This window comes from Brienomyrus brachyistius, chromosome 11, assembly GCF_023856365.1.
Source record: "Brienomyrus brachyistius isolate T26 chromosome 11, BBRACH_0.4, whole genome shotgun sequence".
Lineage (NCBI taxonomy): Eukaryota > Metazoa > Chordata > Actinopteri > Osteoglossiformes > Mormyridae > Brienomyrus > Brienomyrus brachyistius.
In genome coordinates, this window is record NC_064543.1 from 27570907 (window position 1) to 27595160 (window position 24254).

At 42.1% G+C, this 24254-nt stretch overlaps 2 protein-coding genes across 7 annotated transcripts in view; one reads left to right on the forward strand and one right to left on the reverse strand.

Moving 5' to 3' along the window:
* LOC125751586 (dual specificity protein phosphatase MPK-4-like) overlaps positions 1-24254 on the forward strand; it is a 44745-nt gene that overhangs the window by 16787 nt on the left and 3704 nt on the right. For 2 of the 6 annotated variants that reach the window (XM_049030597.1, XM_049030596.1), the window contains exons 2-6: positions 12439-12516; positions 21592-22396; positions 22539-22634; positions 22827-22889; positions 23637-23827. In XM_049030597.1, coding sequence (XP_048886554.1) covers positions 22550-22634; positions 22827-22889; positions 23637-23827 — 339 coding nt within the window. In that variant the 5' untranslated portion in view covers positions 12439-12516; positions 21592-22396; positions 22539-22549. Of the gene's footprint in view, positions 1-5124; positions 5265-12438; positions 12517-21591; positions 22397-22538; positions 22635-22826; positions 22890-23470; positions 23522-23636; positions 23828-24254 lie in introns of those variants that run through there. The other 4 variants (XM_049030594.1, XM_049030595.1, XM_049030598.1 and 1 more) reach the window with 4 other exon arrangements.
* On the reverse strand, positions 14700-20099 carry LOC125751588 (cathepsin D-like). Its single transcript, XM_049030600.1, has 9 exons — positions 19979-20099; positions 19146-19302; positions 18490-18613; positions 18194-18312; positions 17079-17278; positions 16819-16941; positions 16469-16613; positions 16295-16393; positions 14700-15740 (listed from the first exon to the last, which is right to left on the reverse strand). The coding sequence occupies exons 1-9, from the start codon at positions 20038-20040 to the stop codon at positions 15579-15581; spliced, it is 1191 nt and encodes a 396-aa protein (XP_048886557.1). The 5' UTR covers positions 20041-20099; the 3' UTR covers positions 14700-15578.

Consider the following 24254-nt stretch of genomic DNA (forward strand, 5'->3'; position numbering starts at 1 on the left):
AATATGATGCTAAGTTAGTACTAAGTTAAAATATGTTCCGGACTTGTAACATGCACCCATGATTTGGAACAGTCAGCTGTCTCTGGCCACGCCCCCTACACTCCGGTCCGGCCCCTGGCTTTTCCTGAATTCTGATTTCTTTACATAAACATTGACTTCATTGATATTGTTATTGATTTATCGACAGACCATCATACGTTTTAGACGTTATAATAATAACACTCTATTGATCCCCAAAGAGAGAATTTCTCTCCTTGCCTGCCCCCTCTTACTGTCCATGATACACAAGCACATATGTAGAAAAACGTCAGCTTGGAAGCCAAGGGTGGACTTAACCTACTCCTTAGGGTTCAACTGGAAACTGCCCCATGGCCGAGCGGTCTAAAGCCTCCCACGCAGCGTAAATGGCCTTTCAAAGTAAGGTGTGTTCTGTTCTCCGAAGTAAGGCGTGGGTTCGAATCCAACTTCCGACAAAAGTTCTTCAATCGCTACGGCAGAATTTCAGCAACTGCTTGGCTTTAATTGCTTTGTTTTATTTTTGCGTTTCAGGAAAAACTACATAACACTTAAAGACACTTCCGGCATGTAAATGGAGAACAAATTATAGTTATACCGAATCTCCTACACACAATACCAAGGTTACCAACTTTGGTCAGCTGGCCGGAGTGAGACGTTCAATTCCCGTAAGATTTCTTTGCGCCAGCCTGAGAGTCTGACAAACACGTCACACCAGATGCATGAGAGATGGAAACCTGGGATATTCAGTCGAATCACATCAAATATGATGCTAAGTTAGTACTAAGTTAAAATATGTTCCGGACTTGTAACATGCACCCATGATTTGGAACAGTCAGCTGTCTCTGGCCACGCCCCCTACACTCCGGTCCGGCCCCTGGCTTTTCCTGAATTCTGATTTCTTTACATAAACATTGACTTCATTGATATTGTTATTGATTTATCGACAGACCATCATACGTTTTAGACGTTATAATAACAACACTCTATTGATCCCCAAAGAGAGAATTTCTCTCCTTGCCTGCCCCCTCTTACTGTCCATGATACACAAGCACATATGTAGAAAAACGTCAGCTTGGAAGCCAAGGGTGGACTTAACCTACTCCTTAGGGTTCAACCGGAAACTGCCCCATGGCCGAGCGGTCTAAAGCCTCCCACGCAGCGTAAATGGCCTTTCAAAGTAAGGTGTGTTCTGTTCTCCGAAGTAAGGCGTGGGTTCGAATCCAACTTCCGACAAAAGTTCTTCAATCGCTACGGCAGAATTTCAGCAACTGCTTGGCTTTAATTGCTTTGTTTTATTTTTGCGTTTCAGGCAAAACTACATAACACTTAAAGACACTTCCGGCATGTAAATGGAGAACGAAATTATAGTTATACCGAATCTCCTACACACAATACCAAGGTTACCAACTTTGGTCAGCTGGCCGGAGTGAGACGTTCAATTCCCGTAAGATTTCTTTGCGCCAGCCTGAGAGTCTGACAAACACGTCACACCAGATGCATGAGAGATGGAAACCTGGGATATTCAGTCGAATCACATCAAATATGATGCTAAGTTAGTACTAAGTTAAAATATGTTCCGGACTTGTAACATGCACCCATGATTTGGAACAGTCAGCTGTCTCTGGCCACGCCCCCTACACTCCGGTCCGGCCCCTGGCTTTTCCTGAATTCTGATTTCTTTACATAAACATTGACTTCATTGATATTGTTATTGATTTATCGACAGACCATCATACGTTTTAGACGTTATAATAACAACACTCTATTGATCCCCAAAGAGAGAATTTCTCTCCTTGCCTGCCCCCTCTTACTGTCCATGATACACAAGCACATATGTAGAAAAACGTCAGCTTGGAAGCCAAGGGTGGACTTAACCTACTCCTTAGGGTTCAACCGGAAACTGCCCCATGGCCGAGCGGTCTAAAGCCTCCCACGCAGCGTAAATGGCCTTTCAAAGTAAGGTGTGTTCTGTTCTCCGAAGTAAGGCGTGGGTTCGAATCCAACTTCCGACAAAAGTTCTTCAATCGCTACGGCAGAATTTCAGCAACTGCTTGGCTTTAATTGCTTTGTTTTATTTTTGCGTTTCAGGCAAAACTACATAACACTTAAAGACACTTCCGGCATGTAAATGGAGAACGAAATTATAGTTATACCGAATCTCCTACACACAATACCAAGGTTACCAACTTTGCTCAGCTGACCGGAGTGAGACGTTCAATTCCCGTAAGATTTCTTTGCGCCAGCCTGAGAGTCTGACAAACACGTCACACCAGATGCATGAGAGATGGAAACCTGGGATATTCAGTCGAATCACATCAAATATGATGCTAAGTTAGTACTAAGTTAAAATATGTTCCGGACTTGTAACATGCACCCATGATTTGGAACAGTCAGCTGTCTCTGGCCACGCCCCCTACACTCCGGTCCGGCCCCTGGCTTTTCCTGAATTCTGATTTCTTTACATAAACATTGACTTCATTGATATTGTTATTGATTTATCGACAGACCATCATACGTTTTAGACGTTATAATAACAACACTCTATTGATCCCCAAAGAGAGAAATTCTCTCCTTGCCTGCCCCCTCTTACTGTCCATGATACACAAGCACATATGTAGAAAAACGTCAGCTTGGAAGCCAAGGGTGGACTTAACCTACTCCTTAGGGTTCAACTGGAAACTGCCCCATGGCCGAGCGGTCTAAAGCCTCCCACGCAGCGTAAATGGCCTTTCAAAGTAAGGTGTGTTCTGTTCTCCGAAGTAAGGCGTGGGTTCGAATCCAACTTCCGACAAAAGTTCTTCAATCGCTACGGCAGAATTTCAGCAACTGCTTGGCTTTAATTGCTTTGTTTTATTTTTGCGTTTCAGGCAAAACTACATAACACTTAAAGACACTTCCGGCATGTAAATGGAGAACAAATTATAGTTATACCGAATCTCCTACACACAATACCAAGGTTACCAACTTTGCTCAGCTGACCGGAGTGAGACGTTCAATTCCCGTAAGATTTCTTTGCGCCAGCCTGAGAGTCTGACAAACACGTCACACCAGATGCATGAGAGATGGAAACCTGGGATATTCAGTCGAATCAGATCAAATATGATGCTAAGTTAGTACTAAGTTAAAATATGTTCCGGACTTGTAACATGCACCCATGATTTGGAACAGTCAGCTGTCTCTGGCCACGCCCCCTACACTCCGGTCCGGCCCCTGGCTTTTCCTGAATTCTGATTTCTTTACATAAACATTGACTTCATTGATATTGTTATTGATTTATCGACAGACCATCATACGTTTTAGACGTTATAATAACAACACTCTATTGATCCCCAAAGAGAGAAATTCTCTCCTTGCCTGCCCCCTCTTACTGTCCATGATACACAAGCACATATGTAGAAAAACGTCAGCTTGGAAGCCAAGGCTGGACTTAACCTACTCCTTAGGGTTCAACTGGAAACTGCCCCATGGCCGAGCGGTCTAAAGCCTCCCACGCAGCGTAAATGGCCTTTCAAAGTAAGGTGTGTTCTGTTCTCCGAAGTAAGGCGTGGGTTCGAATCCAACTTCCGACAAAAGTTCTTCAATCGCTACGGCAGAATTTCAGCAACTGCTTGGCTTTAATTGCTTTGTTTTATTTTTGCGTTTCAGGCAAAACTACATAACACTTAAAGACACTTCCGGCATGTAAATGGAGAACGAAATTATAGTTATACCGAATCTCCTACACACAATACCAAGGTTACCAACTTTGCTCAGCTGACCGGAGTGAGACGTTCAATTCCCGTAAGATTTCTTTGCGCCAGCCTGAGAGTCTGACAAACACGTCACACCAGATGCATGAGAGATGGAAACCTGGGATATTCAGTCGAATCACATCAAATATGATGCTAAGTTAGTACTAAGTTAAAATATGTTCCGGACTTGTAACATGCACCCATGATTTGGAACAGTCAGCTGTCTCTGGCCACGCCCCCTACACTCCGGTCCGGCCCCTGGCTTTTCCTGAATTCTGATTTCTTTACATAAACATTGACTTCATTGATATTGTTATTGATTTATCGACAGACCATCATACGTTTTAGACGTTATAATAACAACACTCTATTGATCCCCAAAGAGAGAAATTCTCTCCTTGCCTGCCCCCTCTTACTGTCCATGATACACAAGCACATATGTAGAAAAACGTCAGCTTGGAAGCCAAGGCTGGACTTAACCTACTCCTTAGGGTTCAACTGGAAACTGCCCCATGGCCGAGCGGTCTAAAGCCTCCCACGCAGCGTGAATGGCCTTTCAAAGTAAGGTGTGTTCTGTTCTCCGAAGTAAGGCGTGGGTTCGAATCCAACTTCCGACAAAAGTTCTTCAATCGCTACGGCAGAATTTCAGCAACTGCTTGGCTTTAATTGCTTTGTTTTATTTTTGCGTTTCAGGCAAAACTACATAACACTTAAAGACACTTCCGGCATGTAAATGGAGAACGAAATTATAGTTATACCGAATCTCCTACACACAATACCAAGGTTACCAACTTTGCTCAGCTGACCGGAGTGAGACGTTCAATTCCCGTAAGATTTCTTTGCGCCAGCCTGAGAGTCTGACAAACACGTCACACCAGATGCATGAGAGATGGAAACCTGGGATATTCAGTCGAATCACATCAAATATGATGCTAAGTTAGTACTAAGTTAAAATATGTTCCGAACTTGTAACATGCACCCATGATTTGGAACAGTCAGCTGTCTCTGGCCACGCCCCCTACACTCCGGTCCGGCCCCTGGCTTTTCCTGAATTCTGATTTCTTTACATAAACATTGACTTCATTGATATTGTTATTGATTTATCGACAGACCATCATACGTTTTAGACGTTTGTTGTAATCTAAATCTGTAATGTATGTATGGGTCAATGTTGTCACCTAGTGGGAAAACTGTATAGTTTTTGTACAGCAAATGTTAACAGAGTTTCCGGTCAGGTGTCTAGATTATTTTCAATAAGTTTTGGTTACGATGCTAGAAGGCACATGTTATGTAGCTCCTGCCATCCGTTTGTGTAAGTGTACAAATGCGTGCATATAAAGTGTTCTTAAACACGTTTCGTGGTCAGGTGCTTATTTATTAAGTAAAGTTACCACATATTTTGGCGACGAGGTGAATTTTTTTTTCGCGCGGAGGGAGTGCTGGCAAGATGACTACTTTCGGGACTGTGGGTGAATTCGTGGAGGGAACCGAGGATTGGACAGAGTACGAAGAAAGGTTAGGACACTTTTTCTCTGCAAATGGAATTTCTGATGGAGACAGAAAGCGCTCCATTCTCTTGAGTGTGTGCGGTGCTAAAACTTACAAGCTAATACGGAATTTAGCCACGCCGCGGAAACCGGGAGAGATTCCTTACGACGACCTCGTCCAACTCGTGGCGAATCACCACAATCCGAAACCATCTGTGATAGTCCAGCGTTTCAAGTTCCACAGTCACTTCAGGAAGCAAGGTCAGTCTGTGGCTAACTTCGTGGCGGAGCTAAGGCAGTTGTCGGAGCACTGTGATTTCGGAGCAGTGTTGGATGACATGCTTCGGGACAGACTTGTTTGCGGTATTAATAATGAGGCTATTCAAAGACGGTTGCTGGGAGAGACACCGCCATTAACCTTCAAGAAGGCTTTTGATATTTCTCAGGGTATTGAAATGGCTGACAGTAATGCAAAAGACATTCAGAGGGGACATGCGGTTTCACAGGCAGCAACGGTGCATCAGGTCCGGAAAGAGACTGGTAAACAGCCTAAAATCGTTGAATGTTTTCGCTGTGGGGGGAAGCATTATGCAAACGAGTGCAAATTCAAGGAGAGTGTTTGTCATTCCTGCAAAAAAGTTGGACATTTAGCTAAACAATGTAAGACTTCTAAGTTTAAACGCAACCCTGGACAGAAAAGTGCAAAACAGTTTAGGGCAGCAACGAATCATTTGGAGAATCAAGCTGAGGAATCGGCATGTGCCTACAATATGTATGGAATACGAAGTGGTGATTTTCCTCCTGTACCTTATTACGCCACTTTGGACGTAAACGGACAAGACATTACTTTCGAGATTGATTCAGGGGCTTCTACATCAGTCATTAGTGAAGATACCTACAAAAGCACTTGGAGGTCAGACCCTCCCACACTTAGACCTACAAATTTGAACCTCAGGACATATACAGGGCAATCCATTCCACATCTGGGGGAGTTGCACGTACACATGTGTACTGGAGGTCAGAGAGCTGCTGTTAGATTGGTGGTAGCTAAAGGTAGCGGTCCTAGCCTTTTGGGACGTGATGTGCTTAGAAAACTTCAGTTAAATTGGCAAGAAATTAAATTTGTACGCACTGTAGAGGACATTCTGCAGAAATACTCTGATGTTTTTCGAGATGAGCTGGGTACTTTAAAAGGGGTGACAGTAAAATTGCATGTTGACCCAAATGCCACCCCACGATTTTTCAAACCAAGGTCAGTGCCCTATGCAATGAAAAGCAAAGTGGAAGAAGAGCTAGAGAGGTTGCAGAGACTGGGCATTATAGAAACGGTACAATTTTCCAAGTGGGCAGCACCTATTGTTCCAGTTTTAAAACCAGACAAAACTGTGAGAATATGTGGGGATTATAAACTCACTGTAAATCAAGTCTCAACCTTGGATGAATACCCACTGCCAAGAGTGGAAGACCTGTTTGCTACCCTGGCTGGAGGTAAATTTTTCACAAAACTGGACATGAGTCAGGCTTATCAACAGCTGATGCTAGAGGATGAATCTAAGGAATATGTAACCATTAACACTCACAAAGGGTTATTTAAATACAACCGCCTGGTTTTTGGTGTTGCATCCAGTCCAGCGATTTTTCAAAGAACTATGGACATAGTGTTGCAAGGCATTCAGCAAGTGGCTGTATATCTGGATGATATATTGATCACAGGAGCCACTGAGGGAGAACATTTAGCAAACTTGGAAAAGGTTTTAGAAAGACTTTTAAGAGCTGGGTTAAGGCTGAAGCGGGATAAGTGTGTATTCCTGGCACCAAGCGTGACTTACTTGGGTCATGAAATTACATCGGAAGGACTTAAGCCAGTGGAAGGAAAAGTCAGGGCTATAAAAGATGCTCCAAGCCCTAAAGGCATCACTGAACTTAGATCATTTTTAGGAATGGTAAATTACTATGGTAAGTTTCTACCTGACCTTTCAACTGTGATGTCCCCTTTGTACAAGCTACTGAGGGGTGACACTGCATGGCATTGGAAAAAGGAGCAAGAGCAGGCTTTCAAGGCTGTGAAAGAGCTGTTACACTCAGACAGACTGTTGGTCCATTTCGATCCTGACAAAGAGATCATATTGTCCTGTGACGCATCCCCGTATGGAGTAGGGGCAGTCCTTGCTCACAAAATGGACGATAGGTCAGAAAGGCCTATTGCATTTGCTTCGCGTACTTTGAGTACAGCAGAAAAGGGATACTCACAATTGGACAAGGAAGGTCTGGCTGTGGTTTTTGCTGTGAAGCGTTTTCATCAGTATCTCTATGGTCGGACATTCACAGTTTTCACTGACCACAAACCTCTGTTAAGTCTGTTGGGAGAGAAGAAAGGCATTTCACCACAGGCCTCGCCTAGAGTACAGTGATGGGCACTCACATTGTCAGCTTATCAGTACAAACTGGTGTACAGAATGGGTGTGGATAATGCAAATGCTGATGCCCTGAGTCGGTTGCCGTTACCTGAACTTGCGGCTGTTGCACCTGTACCTCCAGAAACTGTGTTTTCATTGGAATGGTTAGCTGACATACCACTGCAGGCTAAACAAATTAGTCAATGGACTGAGCGGGACCCGTTGTTGTCGAAAGTTAAGATGTATCTGTTGCATGGATGGCCAAGTATTTTGGAGGGGGAGGAGATGAGACATTATGCAAAACGGAAGCTAGAATTAAGCCTGCAAGGAGGCTGCATTTTTTGGGGTGCAAGAGTTGTTGTACCACCCCCTGGCCGTTCACAGATCATAGAGGAAGTACATGAGGCACACCCAGGGGTGTCACGAATGAAAAGTTTAGCGAGATCCTATGTATGGTGGCCAAAAATGGATCAGGATTTGGAGAACAAAGTGAAGTCTGATAGACAATGCCAGCTGAATCAGAACTCCCCTGCACCTGCACTTTTACATCCATGGGAGTGGCCTGCTAGACCTTGGTCTAGGTTGCACTTAGATTTTGCGGGACCATTTTTGGGACAAATGTTTTTGATTATGGTGGATGCACACTCTAAATGGATAGAGGCACACATAATGCACAACATCACGGCAGCTGTAACAATAGAGAAACTACGGCAGATTTTTGCAGTGCATGGATTCCCCGACAAGCTTGTCACAGATAATGGTACCACATTCACAAGTGAACTGTTCCAAGAGTTTATGAAGCAAAATGGAGTTCATCATATCCGTACAGCACCTTTTCATCCTGCCTCAAATGGGTTGGCAGAGCGAGCAGTACAAACAGTGAAAGAAGGTCTGAAAAAGATGACAGGAGGTTCACTGAGTACTCGTCTCTCACGTTTCTTGTTTCAGTATCGTCTCACGCCACAATCCACTACAGCACGCTCACCAGCCGAGATGCTCATGGGACGCAGGCCCAAATCAAGGTTGGATTTGCTGCGCCCTAACATGGAAGCAAGGGTGGAGAGAAAACAAGAAAAGCAAAAGGAGAAATTCAACCAGCAAGCACATAAGAGAGAATTTAAACCAGAGGATAAAGTCTATGTGAGGGATTTCAGTAAAACAAGCAGTCAGAAATGGTTATCAGGGACTGTATTAAAACCAAGTGGTCCGGTCTCATATGTTGTGCAGCTAGCGGATGGACGTGTAGTACGCAGACATGTGGATCACGTGAGGACACAACATGATTACGATGCGCGTACTGAAAATCTCTGTGATACAAACTTGCCATCTCTAAGTCATTTCCCAGGAAGTGAAAATGATCCTGAGACGGAGCCAGAGAGAGCTTCGCACACCGAGATGTCTGTGTCCCTTGCAGAAGTGGAGACACCAATTAATGTTGGACCCATACCAGTAGATTCTTCCAAAACCGCTGAACTAATTATAACCGAAGTTTCACCGAGAGTTGTGCGCAGATCACAGCGTCCTCGCAAACCTCCTAATAGATTAAACCTTTAAGAAAGAGGTGCAGTTATAATGCACCTAAGTTCTGGAAGAAGATATAGTTAGTTAATGCAAGAGATTTAACATTGTTAATATGGTTTCTATGTATATAGAGAAAACAAGTAACCTGGAAAATGTGAAGCAGTTGTAAACTTAAAGGGGGAGGGATGTTGTAATCTAAATCTGTAATGTATGTATGGGTCAATGTTGCCACCTAGTGGGAAAACTGTATAGTTTTTGTACAGCAAATGTTAACAGAGTTTCCGGTCAGGTGTCTAGATTATTTTCAATAAGTTTTGGTTACGATGCTAGAAGGCACATGTTATGTAGCTCCTGCCATCCGTTTGTGTAAGTGTACAAATGCGTGCATATAAAGTGTTCTTAAACACGTTTCGTGGTCAGGTGCTTATTTATTAAGTAAAGTTACCACAACGTTATAATAACAACACTCTATTGATCCCCAAAGAGAGAAATTCTCTCCTTGCCTGCCCCCTCTTACTGTCCATGATACACAAGCACATATGTAGAAAACGTCAGCTTGGAAGCCAAGGCTGGACTTAACCTACTCCTTAGGGTTCAACTGGAAACTGCCCCATGGCCGAGCGGTCTAAAGCCTCCCACGCAGCGTAAATGGCCTTTCAAAGTAAGGTGTGTTCTGTTCTCCGAAGTAAGGCGTGGGTTCGAATCCAACTTCCGACAAAAGTTCTTCAATCGCTACGGCAGAATTTCAGCAACTGCTTGGCTTTAATTGCTTTGTTTTATTTTTGCGTTTCAGGCAAAACTACATAACGCTTAAAGACACTTCCGGCATGTAAATGGAGAACGAAATTATAGTTATACCGAATCTCCTACACACAATACCAAGGTTACCAACTTTGCTCAGCTGACCGGAGTGAGACGTTCAATTCCCGTAAGATTTCTTTGCGCCAGCCTGAGAGTCTGACAAACACGTCACACCAGATGCATGAGAGATGGAAACCTGGGATATTCAGTCGAATCACATCAAATATGATGCTAAGTTAGTACTAAGTTAAAATATGTTCCGGACTTGTAACATGCACCCATGATTTGGAACAGTCAGCAGGCTGTCTCTGGCCACGCCCCCTACAGTCAGTCCGGCCCCTGCCTTTTCCAGCGTCGAGTCGGGAAACTTCGACGCGTTTCGTACCGCTGGCACGAGTTCGGCTGCTTCGTTTCAAAATGTTTAATGTAGAACAGCGCTATGAAAGCAAATGTTAAAAGACATTATGTCAGGACTTTCACTGAAGGCAGCAGAGCATCATATGTTACTGCTAACGTTTCGTGTTGTGTTCAGGTTGTTAAATAACATATACTGTCATTCTGATTTCTTTAGATAAACATTGACTTCATTCATATTGTTATTGATTTATCGACAGACTATCATACGTTTTAGACGTTATAATAATAACACTCTATTGATCATCAAAGAGAAATTCTCTCCTTGCCTGCCCCCTCTTACTGTCCATGATACACAAGCACATATGTAGAAAAACGTCAGCTTGGAAGCCAAGGCTGGACTTAACCTACTCCTTAGGGTTTAAACCTGAAGAACAAAACAGTGAATCTGTTCTGACTGAAGTAAAACCACCTTGATAATCGACAGCAGCACCGATCAGCTCAGTCCTACATACAGAGCCAGCTGGACCAAAGAGCTGAATAAGAGGGTGGATGTGAACAGTAAAGTCTTACATGCTTTATAGAAACACGGTACAGCCACATCTGTACTATTACACAGGACACATGTGAGGAACAGGAGACATTAACAAAGAGCATGAAAATAGCTAGAGATTATCACACAACATGTTACACTATTTTGTAAAAACAGGCCTGCAGTCATTCCCCAGCAGCACAGGGCACAAGGCAAGGGCTCACTCTGGATGGGATGGGATCTCAAGTTTATTATTAAGAAAATGAAATAAAAAATATTTTTTTCCCTTAAAATTAAAATGACAGTTTCCCATTACTGTGTGATCAGGTAAATGCTGCTAGCTGGACCCCCACGCTACTGTAAATGCTGCTGAATGCTTACCTCCGTTTTTCATTATCCCCTCCTTCTTCATCATGTGCAGAGAAACAGGAGAAAGGATAGTTAATAAAAAGCAGGGTTTGCACTGTCGTCTCACTCCTCTGGCACGTGTACTCAAGTCTTCGCTGGAGTTCCGTGTGTATGGAGTTTGCATGCTCCCCCTGTGTCATTGTGGGGTTCCCTCCAGGGACTCTGATTTTCCCCCACAGTCCAAAAACATGCTGAGGCTAATTGGAGTTGTCAAATTGCCGGTAGGTGTGCTTGTGCGAGGGAATGGAGTGTGAGCGTGTCCTGCAATGGGTTGGCACCCTGTCATGGGACGTTCCCTGCCTTGCGCCTGAGTTAGACAAGCAGTTTCAGACAATGGATGGATGCAGCACTGGAACAGATATTACAGAGTACAACTGTAACACTGGTCTACGCTGCAATGAAAAACCACCTACAGACATGTTAGTCAGTCTGCACACCATTAGTAACAATTCATCCTCACAAAGATGAAAAAATGCCTGAATTATGTTGCAAGCTACATGGATTTGTCTGGATTTGTATACATGATAAGTGACTGGCTGTATGTCTGTGGAAAACGCTGTGATTTTTGTCATATTACAGACTGATCATAAACTATCATGTATACAAATCCAGACAAAGACACACATTCAATATTAAAGACACCAATTAGCCTGACTGTGCGTTTTTGGATTGTTGGAGGAAACCCACACAGCATGTGGAGAACATGCAGACTCCACACAGACAGAGCAGAAGCCAGATTCAAACCCCTAAACATGGAGGCGTGAAGCAACAGCGCCGCCTACTGGACCACCGTGCCACTATCATTGAAACAATAATCCCAATAAATAACTCTGTTTCACAACAGCTGATAAATAGGGGATTATCCCCACAAAGAAGCACAAACCCCTTCGTGAGTGAAACTGCTGGGTTGATTAGTATGTATCTATATTCAAGCATAAATAATTCACAGGCAGATTTAAATCAATTACTTATGTTTAACAGTAATATGAACTGGAATCTGCAGGATTCCAGCAGCACACCAATACCAGCCAGTGTCCTTCCTCTCCAGCCCACTCATTGTCACAATGAAGGTTTTATTTTCTGTGTCATCCCTGATCAGGACAGGCCTCCCATGCAAACTCACTGATCTCTCTGATGCACAGGAGCCCCCAATCTTACACCACATCCTTTGTCTTTTGTTGTTTCCATAGTAACACTGACACTGTCTCCATCCACACCCGTCACCTCCTGTTTGTCCACTGACAGCCCTGGAGGACTTCAACACACAGGTAAAACACTCAAAGACTTGCACAGCAATGAAATGTTTTATGAATGTCAGCCCATTACAACATACATACTGTATGTAAATGTTTGGCCAATAAACTGACATTTTTTAACATATTGCTTATCATATTTAACCTAATGAAGTCGCCCGATTTAGCTGACACTGTTACTTCTTCCAAGTCTCGTTTATCATATTGAATTAAATTAAAATGCAGATTTTTAAAATATTAAAACATTTTTCCATCAGTGTTTGTGTTAAGGTCCTTCCTTTTTGACTCAGTGACATGTTACATACTGTGCATCTCATTGGCTACAGTCTGCAGTACAGACATCTTACCATCAGTGACTGACAGATTAACCTGATCAGAGAGGCTCCACTGATCTTCACACCACACCAGTACCGATCGGAGTCCTCAGCTGTCAGATTGTTGATGGTCACAGTGAAGACTCGCTGGTCAGGATCATCTCTGACTCACACTTTACCCTCCTGTGGAGAGTCAGTGTGTACTATGGGAGTACATGACCTCACATTATACCCTCTGCACCAGTATTTCACATGAGTTTTATATCTGTCACCATAGGAACATGGGATTGTTACAGATCATCCTCTCTGTACACAGGCCCATTTCACTGTAGACACACTGTCAGCACCTGTGGGGAAAATAATTAACTGAATAAGGATTTTCCATCTTATGACATCTCTAAGTAATTATGCTTGGTTTGTGTAATACTTAGATTAGGTCATGTGTAATTAACAGAACAGTGATGATGTATAAAAGTCAAAGACCATCATTTTACTATAAGAACAAGGAAAACAAAACTAGTGTCTGATCTTGGGAAGGGCTTCAGCAGGATGTGGTAAGATCGGGAATCTGAGCCTGGCAGTGTTTTTCTAGGGTCTGAGAGGAAAACCAGGACCTTAAATCCCTAGTAAAAGGCCTAGATGAGGTGAATGAATGGGCTTGTCACTGTGTGGGATGGCCACACCCCTTCAGTACTATGGCCTTACTTGTAAACATATCCAGTCCTGTGATACAGGCCCTCTCATATTCCCTCTATACATGCTTCCTTTGGGCTCTATTTGTGAACGTTATTATGTAAAATATCATTGCTATGCTGGTGATACGCAGCTCTATCTGCCATTAAAACCTGGTGACTGCTGCTCTCTGGTGGCCCTTTCTAACTGTCTGGAGGATATTAAGAACAGGACAGCAATGACTTTCGTCCAGATTAATGAAAACAAGACAGAGGTAATGAGTTTTGGTCACTGTTCATGATCTCAGAGAACAATTAGGGCCTCATTCAGAAAACTTCCAGTCACATACTAAAAATCTTGGTGTCATCTTTGATTCATCACTGAGTTTGATAAACAAATAAATGCTGTTGTGAAGGGGTGTTTCTGTCAGCTGAGTTCAATAGCCTGGCTTAAACCACACCTTTCAGCCAAAGACCTGGAGAGTTACTCCTGCTTTTATCCTGATTGGGTTACTGCCGTTCTCTGTACCCAGGTTTACCAGAAGCATCTTTATTCTGACTACACCTTGTTCAAAACGGTGCTACCAGGCTCTCAACAAAAAATAGACACCAAATTTCCCCTGTGTTGGCTGCATTGCATTGGCTACCTGTTAAGTTTTGAGAATTTCTGAGAATACAGTTTAAAGATTTCTTATTTCTTTCTAAGGCGATACATGGCATAGGTCCCCAGTCCGTCTCGGAGCTAATTCAGCCTTACACCGCTTCTTATTAGATGCATCTCTGTACTGACCCTGCACACACAGGAACACATTTTATTTATCTATTTAATCTGACTATTCTGCTTTGCACATCATGTATTTAACATTTATAGTGATTTTATATTTATTACTAGATTATTGTATAACTTTTGCACTGTTTTTTGAACTTGGTTGTTGCTTAGCCTTGTTTTTCCATGGAGCACCATTATACCAAAAAGAATTCCTTGTAGGGTCAACCTACTTGGCAATAAACCACAGTCTGATTCTGATTATTTTTTGTGTAACATTGTGTAACATTGGCCAATGTCTCTACTTTTACTATATATTTATATTATTTTGACCTACAGCACTTTGGCACAACATAGATTGTTTTTAAATGTGCTATAGAAATAAAAATAATTCAACTTGATATAGAAACGTATTTCAAGTCATCCATCTTGCCGAGATGGGGGTTGCGCTGTGACCCCTGGTGGACAAATTATGCAGCAACAGCACTCATATCATGGTTGAAAATTCTGTCTTCAGTCTCTCTGTTTCTTTTTAGTTATCATTAATTGGCCATTATAAACCAAATGCTGATAGCGATTTATCACAGACTCCTGCATTAATGAATTAAAATATTCATGATGAATAAAGAAGATGAATTGGCGCTAATGTGTATTTTTACTGTGTTATTGATAAGATAAATATTACAGTACACGGATCGCTCTGGTGTCTCAGAAATTGTCTCCATTTTTTCATACCAATTTATCATTAGTACAGTAGTGCTTGCAGTTCACAAATGCTTTGGCCTACAAACAATTTGGTTCGCAAAAACAAAAATTGGTCAATGAACAAACTCGACCAGATTCCTTTTTTTATTCTAGTGTAACACCGGCGGGGCGCATATCCCAGCATGCCCCGCGTACAATTGTAAATAGAAGGACCACGACAGGCACCCAACAAGCACCGAACCCAAATACACAGATGGGAAACACAATGTTGTCAGAAGCTGAACTGCGAAATGCAGATGCAGTGAGAGATTTACACACACTAAATACACGTTAGGATCGGACAGGGTATACACACAAGACATGGGCAAAGTGTAAAGTGAGGTAGACCTTCAACAGCACGTCAGTCCATTGCAGGGCAATGGAAGCTGGAGAAATGCCATGTGAACAGCAGAAATGTGGTCATACAGGATGTGAGGGTGAGACTGTGTGCTGTATACAGAGGGTCTGACCTCACGGCTTTGTTTCAGTCTTTAGTATTGTGATGACATTGTGATAGCCCAGTGATAACTATACTGGATGGGAGGTACCCCTTTAAACCATCTTCCAGCCTCTGTAATTCACTCACACAGACTTAGCAAAGCCCACCCGGTTTTTCTCACGGTCAAACTCAGTGTAATACTGGCCAATGAACACATCTACCAGAATCCAAAGGGGCACAGATGGTGCTGGGATGTCCAGCCCCATAAACCCACTTAAACAGATGGTCACACCAGCTTGGCTCTCCTGCACAGGGAAATACACACCTCAAAGTAATAAACAGTGCCTTTTTTGTGTTTCTCCTATGTCAGGTAATACAGTGTCTACAGAAACAAAAAACAAAAATAAAAACATTGTCCCTCTCTAGGGTGCACCACAAGTTTGTGCTCAGTACCACCAGCTGTAGGTTGGAGGCCTAACCAGGATATGTGGCTATAAGATGAATGGATGGATGGATGGATGGATGGAAATACACACGTCCCTACCACTTTACTTTTCCTGCTCAGTGTTGTGCAGTATCAATAAATGCCTCATTTAATTTAGCGGTGAGAATAAATACTTTCATGATGACATAAGTCTACATTATCTAACCTTAACAGGTAACATATTGGTAGGTGCATAAATGACATCCTTTGGCAAAGAAGCTCTATCAATGTCTGACCTAATACAAAATTCTGTCTCCCTCTAGTGGATATTCAGTTTAAGATTCATGACGGTGTCAAGTTCACACTAAAAAAATGTAATCAATTTAGATGGATTTACATCGATTTATAAGGTAAACATGTAATAAGAATACTGACCTTTAAGATGTACTGCTCGCCTGTTAGAGTGTATGATCTTCCACCCAGGATGAAGGAGACATTTGGGAGAGTGGACACTTTGTTACAGTCAACTCGGTACTGAAAGCCATAAGAAGAATCAGTAAGACAACAGCAGCTGAATCAATTTACTGTTGTTTAAAAAAAGTGGTGTACCTCTCCTTGTATCAGGGGGGTGGCGCCGATGGCTTTCTGCAGAGCCTGGATTTCAGCAGAAGGTACGGTGATTAGGGAGGTACCTGTATCCACAATGGCCTCACAGCCAGACTTGCACAGTCTAAGCTGATCCCCAATACTCAATCTATCAAACCATTGCAGAGAGGAGGCATAAAACACTGCAGCTAATTGTTGAAATATTCTGGTTAGCAGAGCATCTGCAGCCATATTATTTCACACAACAGTCACAGAACATGTCATCTGATCATATATCTGCAACTTTGATAAAGCTCAGGGGCCGTCGCAGGGTTAGGGTTAGGACTAGGCTTGGAGTTAGGGTCAGCCCTCACCCATCCATGTGGACCTGCCAGTAGCCCTGCCGACTGATGTTAACGTAGTGAAAGTCTCCACTGTAGTACTTGGGATCGCTCCCTCCCAGCAGCAGTTCCCCACCAGGCTCGGTGCCAGGGTTCCTGTTGTAAGTGGCATTCAGCTCATTTCAAAAAGAGCATTAAAACATCAATAACAGGATATTACAGGTAACTGCTCCAGTAAAAACAATGGTAGATACTAACGTAAGACACTATCTACAAATGACTGTATGCCTTGCCTGTTGAGGTAGAAGGAGAAGACGTTCTTCTCCACCTTTTTTTGATGCATAATATTGTCAAAAACGGGGGGAACCATATCCACAGAGATGCTGGGGTAGGCCATGCCCAAGATGCCATCAAATTTTGCTGCGATGAAGACCATGCCGGGCTGCTTGATGGCTTCTCCGAACACCTGCTGCTCTACTGTTATGCCTCCAATCTGAGGAGGATGAAAGCCAGACAGTATCCTAAAATCCAATATGCTTGCTGGGAAGTTCAAATGAAAAAAGCCATTTAACCCAGACACTCAAAGTGAATCAGGAATTCAGTAGTCTTCAATTATGAACTAAGATTCTCACAGATGCTGAAATTGCCTTTAATGATATGTGAAGTTAGTTGGCATTTATCGGGTGCATATGAAATCACAAATACACCATAGGTACTGTCAGGATCGCCCCCTACACTGCCCCTTTCTTTATGTCAGTTTCCCTGTTTGGCCAGCAGGTGTCGCTGGCTATCCCATTTGGTGTGAGCTCCTAATGTTTCTCCTGTTCTGCATGCTGACGGCAGGCTTAATCGGCTGAGCAGGTGGTTATGTCATGCAGGCTTCCCCATACATTGTGGGTTATAATTTATAGTTCATTATAACTGATTGATTGATTAGTTTTTTTTGTTTAAGTTTTTTTGTATTTTCTTAGTTTATCATGTATTTCTGTATTTCTGTTGCAGTTCCCTGTCATTGCTTCCTGTTATTCCATGCATGTAGCATCGGTCTGTTACCTGTTATGTAGTCTCTCTCGATGGTTGATCCTTTGTGTGTTGCTTGCCTTCACCTGTGCTCCTGTGTTATTAGTGCTTGTTAATGCCCACATCTGTCTTTTGTAAGTGCCCGCCAAGCAAGCCTCGTAATTTTCTGCTTGCAGCTCCAGTGGTTTTGTCAGACAACCATTGGTTGCACATTTAGGAAATCTGCATAATGTAGTATGTCATCTGGGTACCTGTCGCATACTTTCTCATCCATACTGGAGATTAGGACATACTGCTCATGCTGCATACTGTTTCATTAACTACATAGAAAACAAGTTTGTGATTGTGGATGCACCCATTCATTGTACCACCGTAAACTGTAAGATACCTGGCATGTGTCTTGGCTAAGATAGCCAGACAGGCTACCAGAACCGTAATGGATAGCAAAATCAGTTCCATTCTTCACATATGTGCTTGACTTGGCAGAATCATATTTGTGGTGGAAGTCTGCAACACAGAAAAGCATGAAGATATTCTTGCCATAGACATATCTGGAATCTGTTATTCATAAGAGCGAACGCAGTATTCATACACTTAAATTAGTATAATATTCAAGAAAATGAGGAATATGACACATGCAAATGTCATGCGGTTCTAGACAGAGCAGTGCAAACACAGACTCACAACAGGCAATGTCGAACAGCGAGCAGTGCACAGACGGAACCCATAAATTTGCTGAGCCTGTGTCAAAAACCACGGTGAAGGTTTGTGCAGGAGTGCCAAGGCCAATCTCACCATAGTACTGAGCCTGAGGAGACAAAAGTTTCCAGAGCATGAGCCAAGAGGTGCAGGAAACAAAGTAGCATACAGAACATGCCTGTGCAAGCGGCCAGCCATGTGATGATGTCACCGCCAACTGTGGCCCACATAAACCAGTTTCAAGCTGGTATGATCAGCTTCCACATTCCGGTTTTACCTCATAATGATAGGAGACTAGCCACAGCTACTGTAAACATAAGTTTGAAAAATGGTTAATATGGGAGGCGAACACCAAACCCCTTCTTTCTTCAAGCTTAATCTCTGACCGGATGGAATCTAAAATCTTGAAATCAATGTTTCATGTAAAGTAGCTTACAGATCAGCTGATCACGGAATTCATGTTTACAAGATGATTTTCACTGGGAACAAGCCACAGGGAAAGGAGAATCTTTAGCGTGATTTGAACGCTGAGATATAACCGGAAGCTGGACTAATTGAGTTACACCAACAAAATGTCTGTTAATTGGTCTTCATACATACTGCAAGGGATAATAAGTGGTGACATATCAGTCATTACTCACGTCAAGGTAGTTTTTCAGGGTTTCAGGAGTGGGCTTGATGCTGGAGGGGAAGCCCAAGTTGTATTTCATGGCCTCATTTCCAGTCAGAAGCTCAATTGCACTCTTCCCTGAATCGGACAAAGTACGCCGGATGGTCCGGAACTTCCTCAGGGGAATCCTAGACAGTGCCAAATAGAAAACTGTTATAGTGCAGACACTGCATTTCCTATAAAATTCCTATAGAATTTTTGGGCACAGTTTGCAGAATCAGTCACTATGGTAAGGGTTACATCCTAGATAGGATTCTGCTCCACAGCAGGGCACATACGCACACATTATGCGCAATTCAGGGACACAGATGAGCCAAACTGCACACCATTGGACTGCAAGGGAGCCAGAGTACCCAGTGGAACCTGACTGACTTGGGGAGAGCATTCATACCAGAGAGATACAGAGCCAAGGCAGGATTCAAAATCATACGGCTGTAGGTGACCACGCCCACTTCCATACATTACTGACACGAGCAGCACATATTCAACAGATACACTCTGCAGAAAGATTATATTATATAATATATAACAACCAAAACACCTGCTATCACTTGCCATGTTAATATATGATACATTTTCCAAAAAGAAACACATGTCTTTTCATTTTTTCTCTACAGACTATTGAAATTGAAAGTCATATTAATTGCACATTTCATATAATTTCGAAAAATAAAAAAAAGAAATTCTAATAAATAATAAAACTTAGAGCAGTCACTCTTAAACAAATTTTTAAACAAAGATGGATGTATAAAACCACATATAAAAGCAGGCGACGTGTTCTACTTTTTATTATTAGTCTCTTACCGAACAAGTCCATCTGAAGTCCAGGCGAAATAAGCAACTAAGCACAGAGACAGAAATTTCATTTTTATTCTAGAAGTGCAAAACTTGCAGAGCCCCTCTAAGCGATCCTGGAAATGACACAGTACCGGCGCGCGCAACTTAACGAAGAATATAATCCTGATCACGTGACGGTACGGCGAGTAGGTGGAGATCGCGCTCTGAGTCCTGCTGGCGTCGGTAATCAAGATAACCGGCCTCAGATGAACGAAGAAAGCTTCTGTTTTCTCTTTACAGTAGAATGAGGTTTATTAGCAGTAAACGAAAACAAATGATACAAGTGTCAACAAACACGAATCAGCTGTTAAAAATTAAAATTTTATAATGCAGATTGTATGTGATCACTAATGAGGTCCTCAGTTACATTGTTCATATCAGATTATTATAGGGGTTTCATCTGGGGGTTATAAAATAAGACGGCATAATGTTTTCGTTAAAAATGCTCATGCTTAATGAACCACTGCGGCTGCGTGTTAGACTTGGATAAATTTACTGAATAGTGTGTTTTTTTCATCTAAAATAGGGATCATGGCGTTTCGGTTTATGTATTTATGCTTGTATTCCTGTCCGTGATTTCTTCACCTAGAAAGCAATTTGGATGTTCAGTTCAATACAACATTAGGTTTCAGTTCCAATGAAAAGTGTTAAATGCACGAACTGTTGTGGTTTTTCTTGCAAGAAATAGTAATAGAAAAAACAAAACATTGTGACTATTACTGACAGCCAAAAGGGAATTCAAGAGACTTAAGTCATTTGACCAATTAAGGACAAACCAGATCAGCAACTTCAGCTTTCCAGTCAGCACTAGGTAGAAATTGCACTAGAGGGAAATCATCACACACAGGCTCACACAATGGTGTTTTGTTAAAAACTTCCTCCCGTTAATTAGCATCAATCCTTCTGAGGGCAGCAACAACAACAGGCTTATGTTTGTCAAGTCACATGAGACTAGTAATACTAATTCCAGGAGTTCTGTGAGGATGTTGGGAGTTTTCAGGATTCAATATATATATATTGTGGGGGGCATTTTTCAGGTCCCCACAAAGATCTTTGAATACTATTAAAAAGGGCTGGGTAGGGGTTAAGGTCGTCATATTGGATTAGAGTTTTGTTCCTTCTTTGATTCTTTTCATTTTTTAATGCAACAATGATATATCTTTATGAATTATGTGCTTTTGTTGCTGTAAGGTCCTTTGTGCCAATACAAAACAAAGTCAAATGTGTTTTTATACTGTCCTTGAACTGCACAATTAACCTTTAGAGATGTTTTCCTGTCAATGTTGAAATTATCATCATCTATAAATTCATATTTTTAAGTTTCACTGAGAATACACGTATACTACCTGCATGCTTTCTGGTGCCCTTAATTAATTTGTCCATTTTCAGTCCTTATAAAGTATGATATGTCTCAGATCAAGTCATTTGCAGTGAGAGATGACATCACAGCCAATACTTGTTACCTGGATACCTAAAGGCAGTCTGTCCAATAGCAAAGTCTCAGGCCCATTGTATAAGTGACTGATTTCGGTGTGATGGGACTCACCACATCGTAAATCTCTATCCATTCTGCAAAACAGCTTGCGTGATGCTGCAAGCAAGACTCTCTGGGAGAAGCCCACACACCGTAACCTTCACAGCTAAGATCCAGAGGTGAGTCTAACACTAAATATATAAAAATACATGCAAACATTTTAATGTCAATAAAAATGAATGTGCAATTTTATATAATGCACACAAGCCAGATAAGGATAAACAGGTGAAAGATGGCTAGATATATGGATTGCATATAATTATCACCAATGAGGTCTCAGATGAGAATGTACAAGACTTAAATGGGTGCTCAAAACACACCCAAAGCATTCCTGTCTTCAGATTAAAAATGACATAACGTCCTGTCCTGCCTTGGACCACATGGAATAGATCACAATCCTGTACCTGTAAGTTATGGAAGTAGGATTGATGGATGGATAAAACGAAAGCTTGAGAAAAAGTGAAATATCCACTCTAGTTATGATTCTCAGTTAAAGGTTTTCAAAATATAAAACTTATATATTTATAATCAATACACCAATAGGAAGTACAAAAAAATGGGTTGAAAAAATGTTTTTGAATACAAAAAAATAAGCTCTCCCAAGCGGATATCTCCTTCAGAATCTTGATTGTTAGGACAATTTTTATTCGAAAAGTCTGGGTATTTAAATGGTTTTTCCACATTTTCCCCAATTTCTCCCAATTTTCCTCTGCTGTGTGAGCTGCTAGCCACCAGCCTCTTCTTTCAAACATGCTGTAGGATTCACTGAGTGTCTCTCCTCTGATATCGATGTGCTTGGAGGAAAGTGCTGTTCTGCTGGGTTTATTGCACTGGACTCCATCTTTAGTTCTGTAAGTATGCAGCCAATGGTAGATACTGGAGTAGAGCGACATCATGCATTCAACCCTAACTGAAAACTTTAATAATTCATTTACCCTAATAAACATAAAGAAAACAGTCCCGAATTTATATTAAACTTTGCTTTTCTGTCAGGGGAAATAAACATGGAATTCACAGAAAGCTGTAAGTCTGACTTAGCACCCAAGATAATGGAGAAGAAATTGTTTGCCAAAAATAATGAAATGGAAGGTATTTTAATGCGCTCCTAATAACGATTACAAATGATATGCTTAAATACTACTCATATACCACAGATGTCTAATTAAAATATTAACTCTGGCCATAATTAGTATAAAGGACCTTTTCATATAACTTAATGACTATTTTCTCCATGGCAGTGTGACTTATTGGTTTTGACTGATTTTTCCCCCTGCTTCATAGGAGACAGTGGAAAACAGCTTCAAAACAGTCATGACTCCATCTATTGTTCAGAATGTGTCACTGGTAAGAGTTTTGTGAAATCCTACTGAAACTGCTCTGATACTAAGCTACAGAGCTGGGAAGTTATAATGAGTTAGCATGTAGACACTCTATTAGCACATAGATGCTCTGTTAGCACACAGGTGCAATGTGAACACATAGACTCTCTTTTAGCAGACAGATGCTGTAATATATTGTAGTATAACACTACTTACAGAAGAGAGACAACAGACACGGACTCTGCGAGTTCACTTGTTTCTTTTTACTACTACTTCCACACATCCGGTCACACACAATACGTAGAAACAAGGAGGCGTGGTTTAAACGTAAATGTCACTCAGGAATGTATTACAGATACTGTGTTAGCACATAAAATCATTTTTAGCATGTAGACGCTCTGTTAGCATGTGGATTCTCTGTTAGCATGTAGACTCTTTCTTAGCACATACACGCGCTATTAGACACTGCTGTGGTCACGCAGCCCACAGATTTATGCCACTTAAACATGAGTGAACACTAATGTCTCACTAGTGATTATGCTTTGTGTTGTAATTCATATATTTTATCTTTACTGAATTGACCTTTGCCCTCTGATGTCCATCCAGGATGAGCCCCTGAAGCCCTACTCCTAATATTAAGCTCCAAGATGGCTGGAGGTATGGGGCTTGGTGGCTCCTACATACAGCCTCTATAATGTGTTGCTCTCGCTCCCTCCTTCTTCTTCCCTATCTCCTGCCCGCTTTGTGATTATACCACTATGCTCCTGCCCAGACCTGATCATGAAGAAGGATGAACAGCCCCCTGTGGCCCTTACCCCACAAACAGCCCAGCCCCCCCTGGCCCTAACCCTGCAGACACCCCAGAGGGCGCAGCAGTTGCCCTACCTCTTGCTGTCCTCTGACAGCAGCAGCCCCCAGCGTGCCCTGGATACATGGGAGTGGAAAAGCAGCCTCAGGGTGCAGGTGCGTATTGCTGTCCTCAGGATAGGTCCGTCTGTCACTGTCTGGTTCATGCATGTGCTGCAGCATGAAGAATGCTCTTAATTCCTGGGTAAGTATAATGCAAACATGGGTATAAATGTGGTTATGGACAGTAGGGATATGTCCAGCCAATATTGTGGGAGTACCATGTATGTTTGAGGGGGCGGGTGATTCGAGACTGATTTGGGCCCTTTCAATGTTGAAAGCAAACCTACTCCCTTGAATGAAAATGTCATTGGTGTTGATGTTTTTTTAATGTTTGATGTTACATGATATGAATGCTGTTCAAACTATCCTTATTAAGAATCTGCACATTAGCTCTCTAAAGAAAATTCATGAGGAAGGTGTTAAATGTTCTCCACTCCACCAATCAAACTTTCTGTGGTGAACTGTAAAGGATCTTCACCTT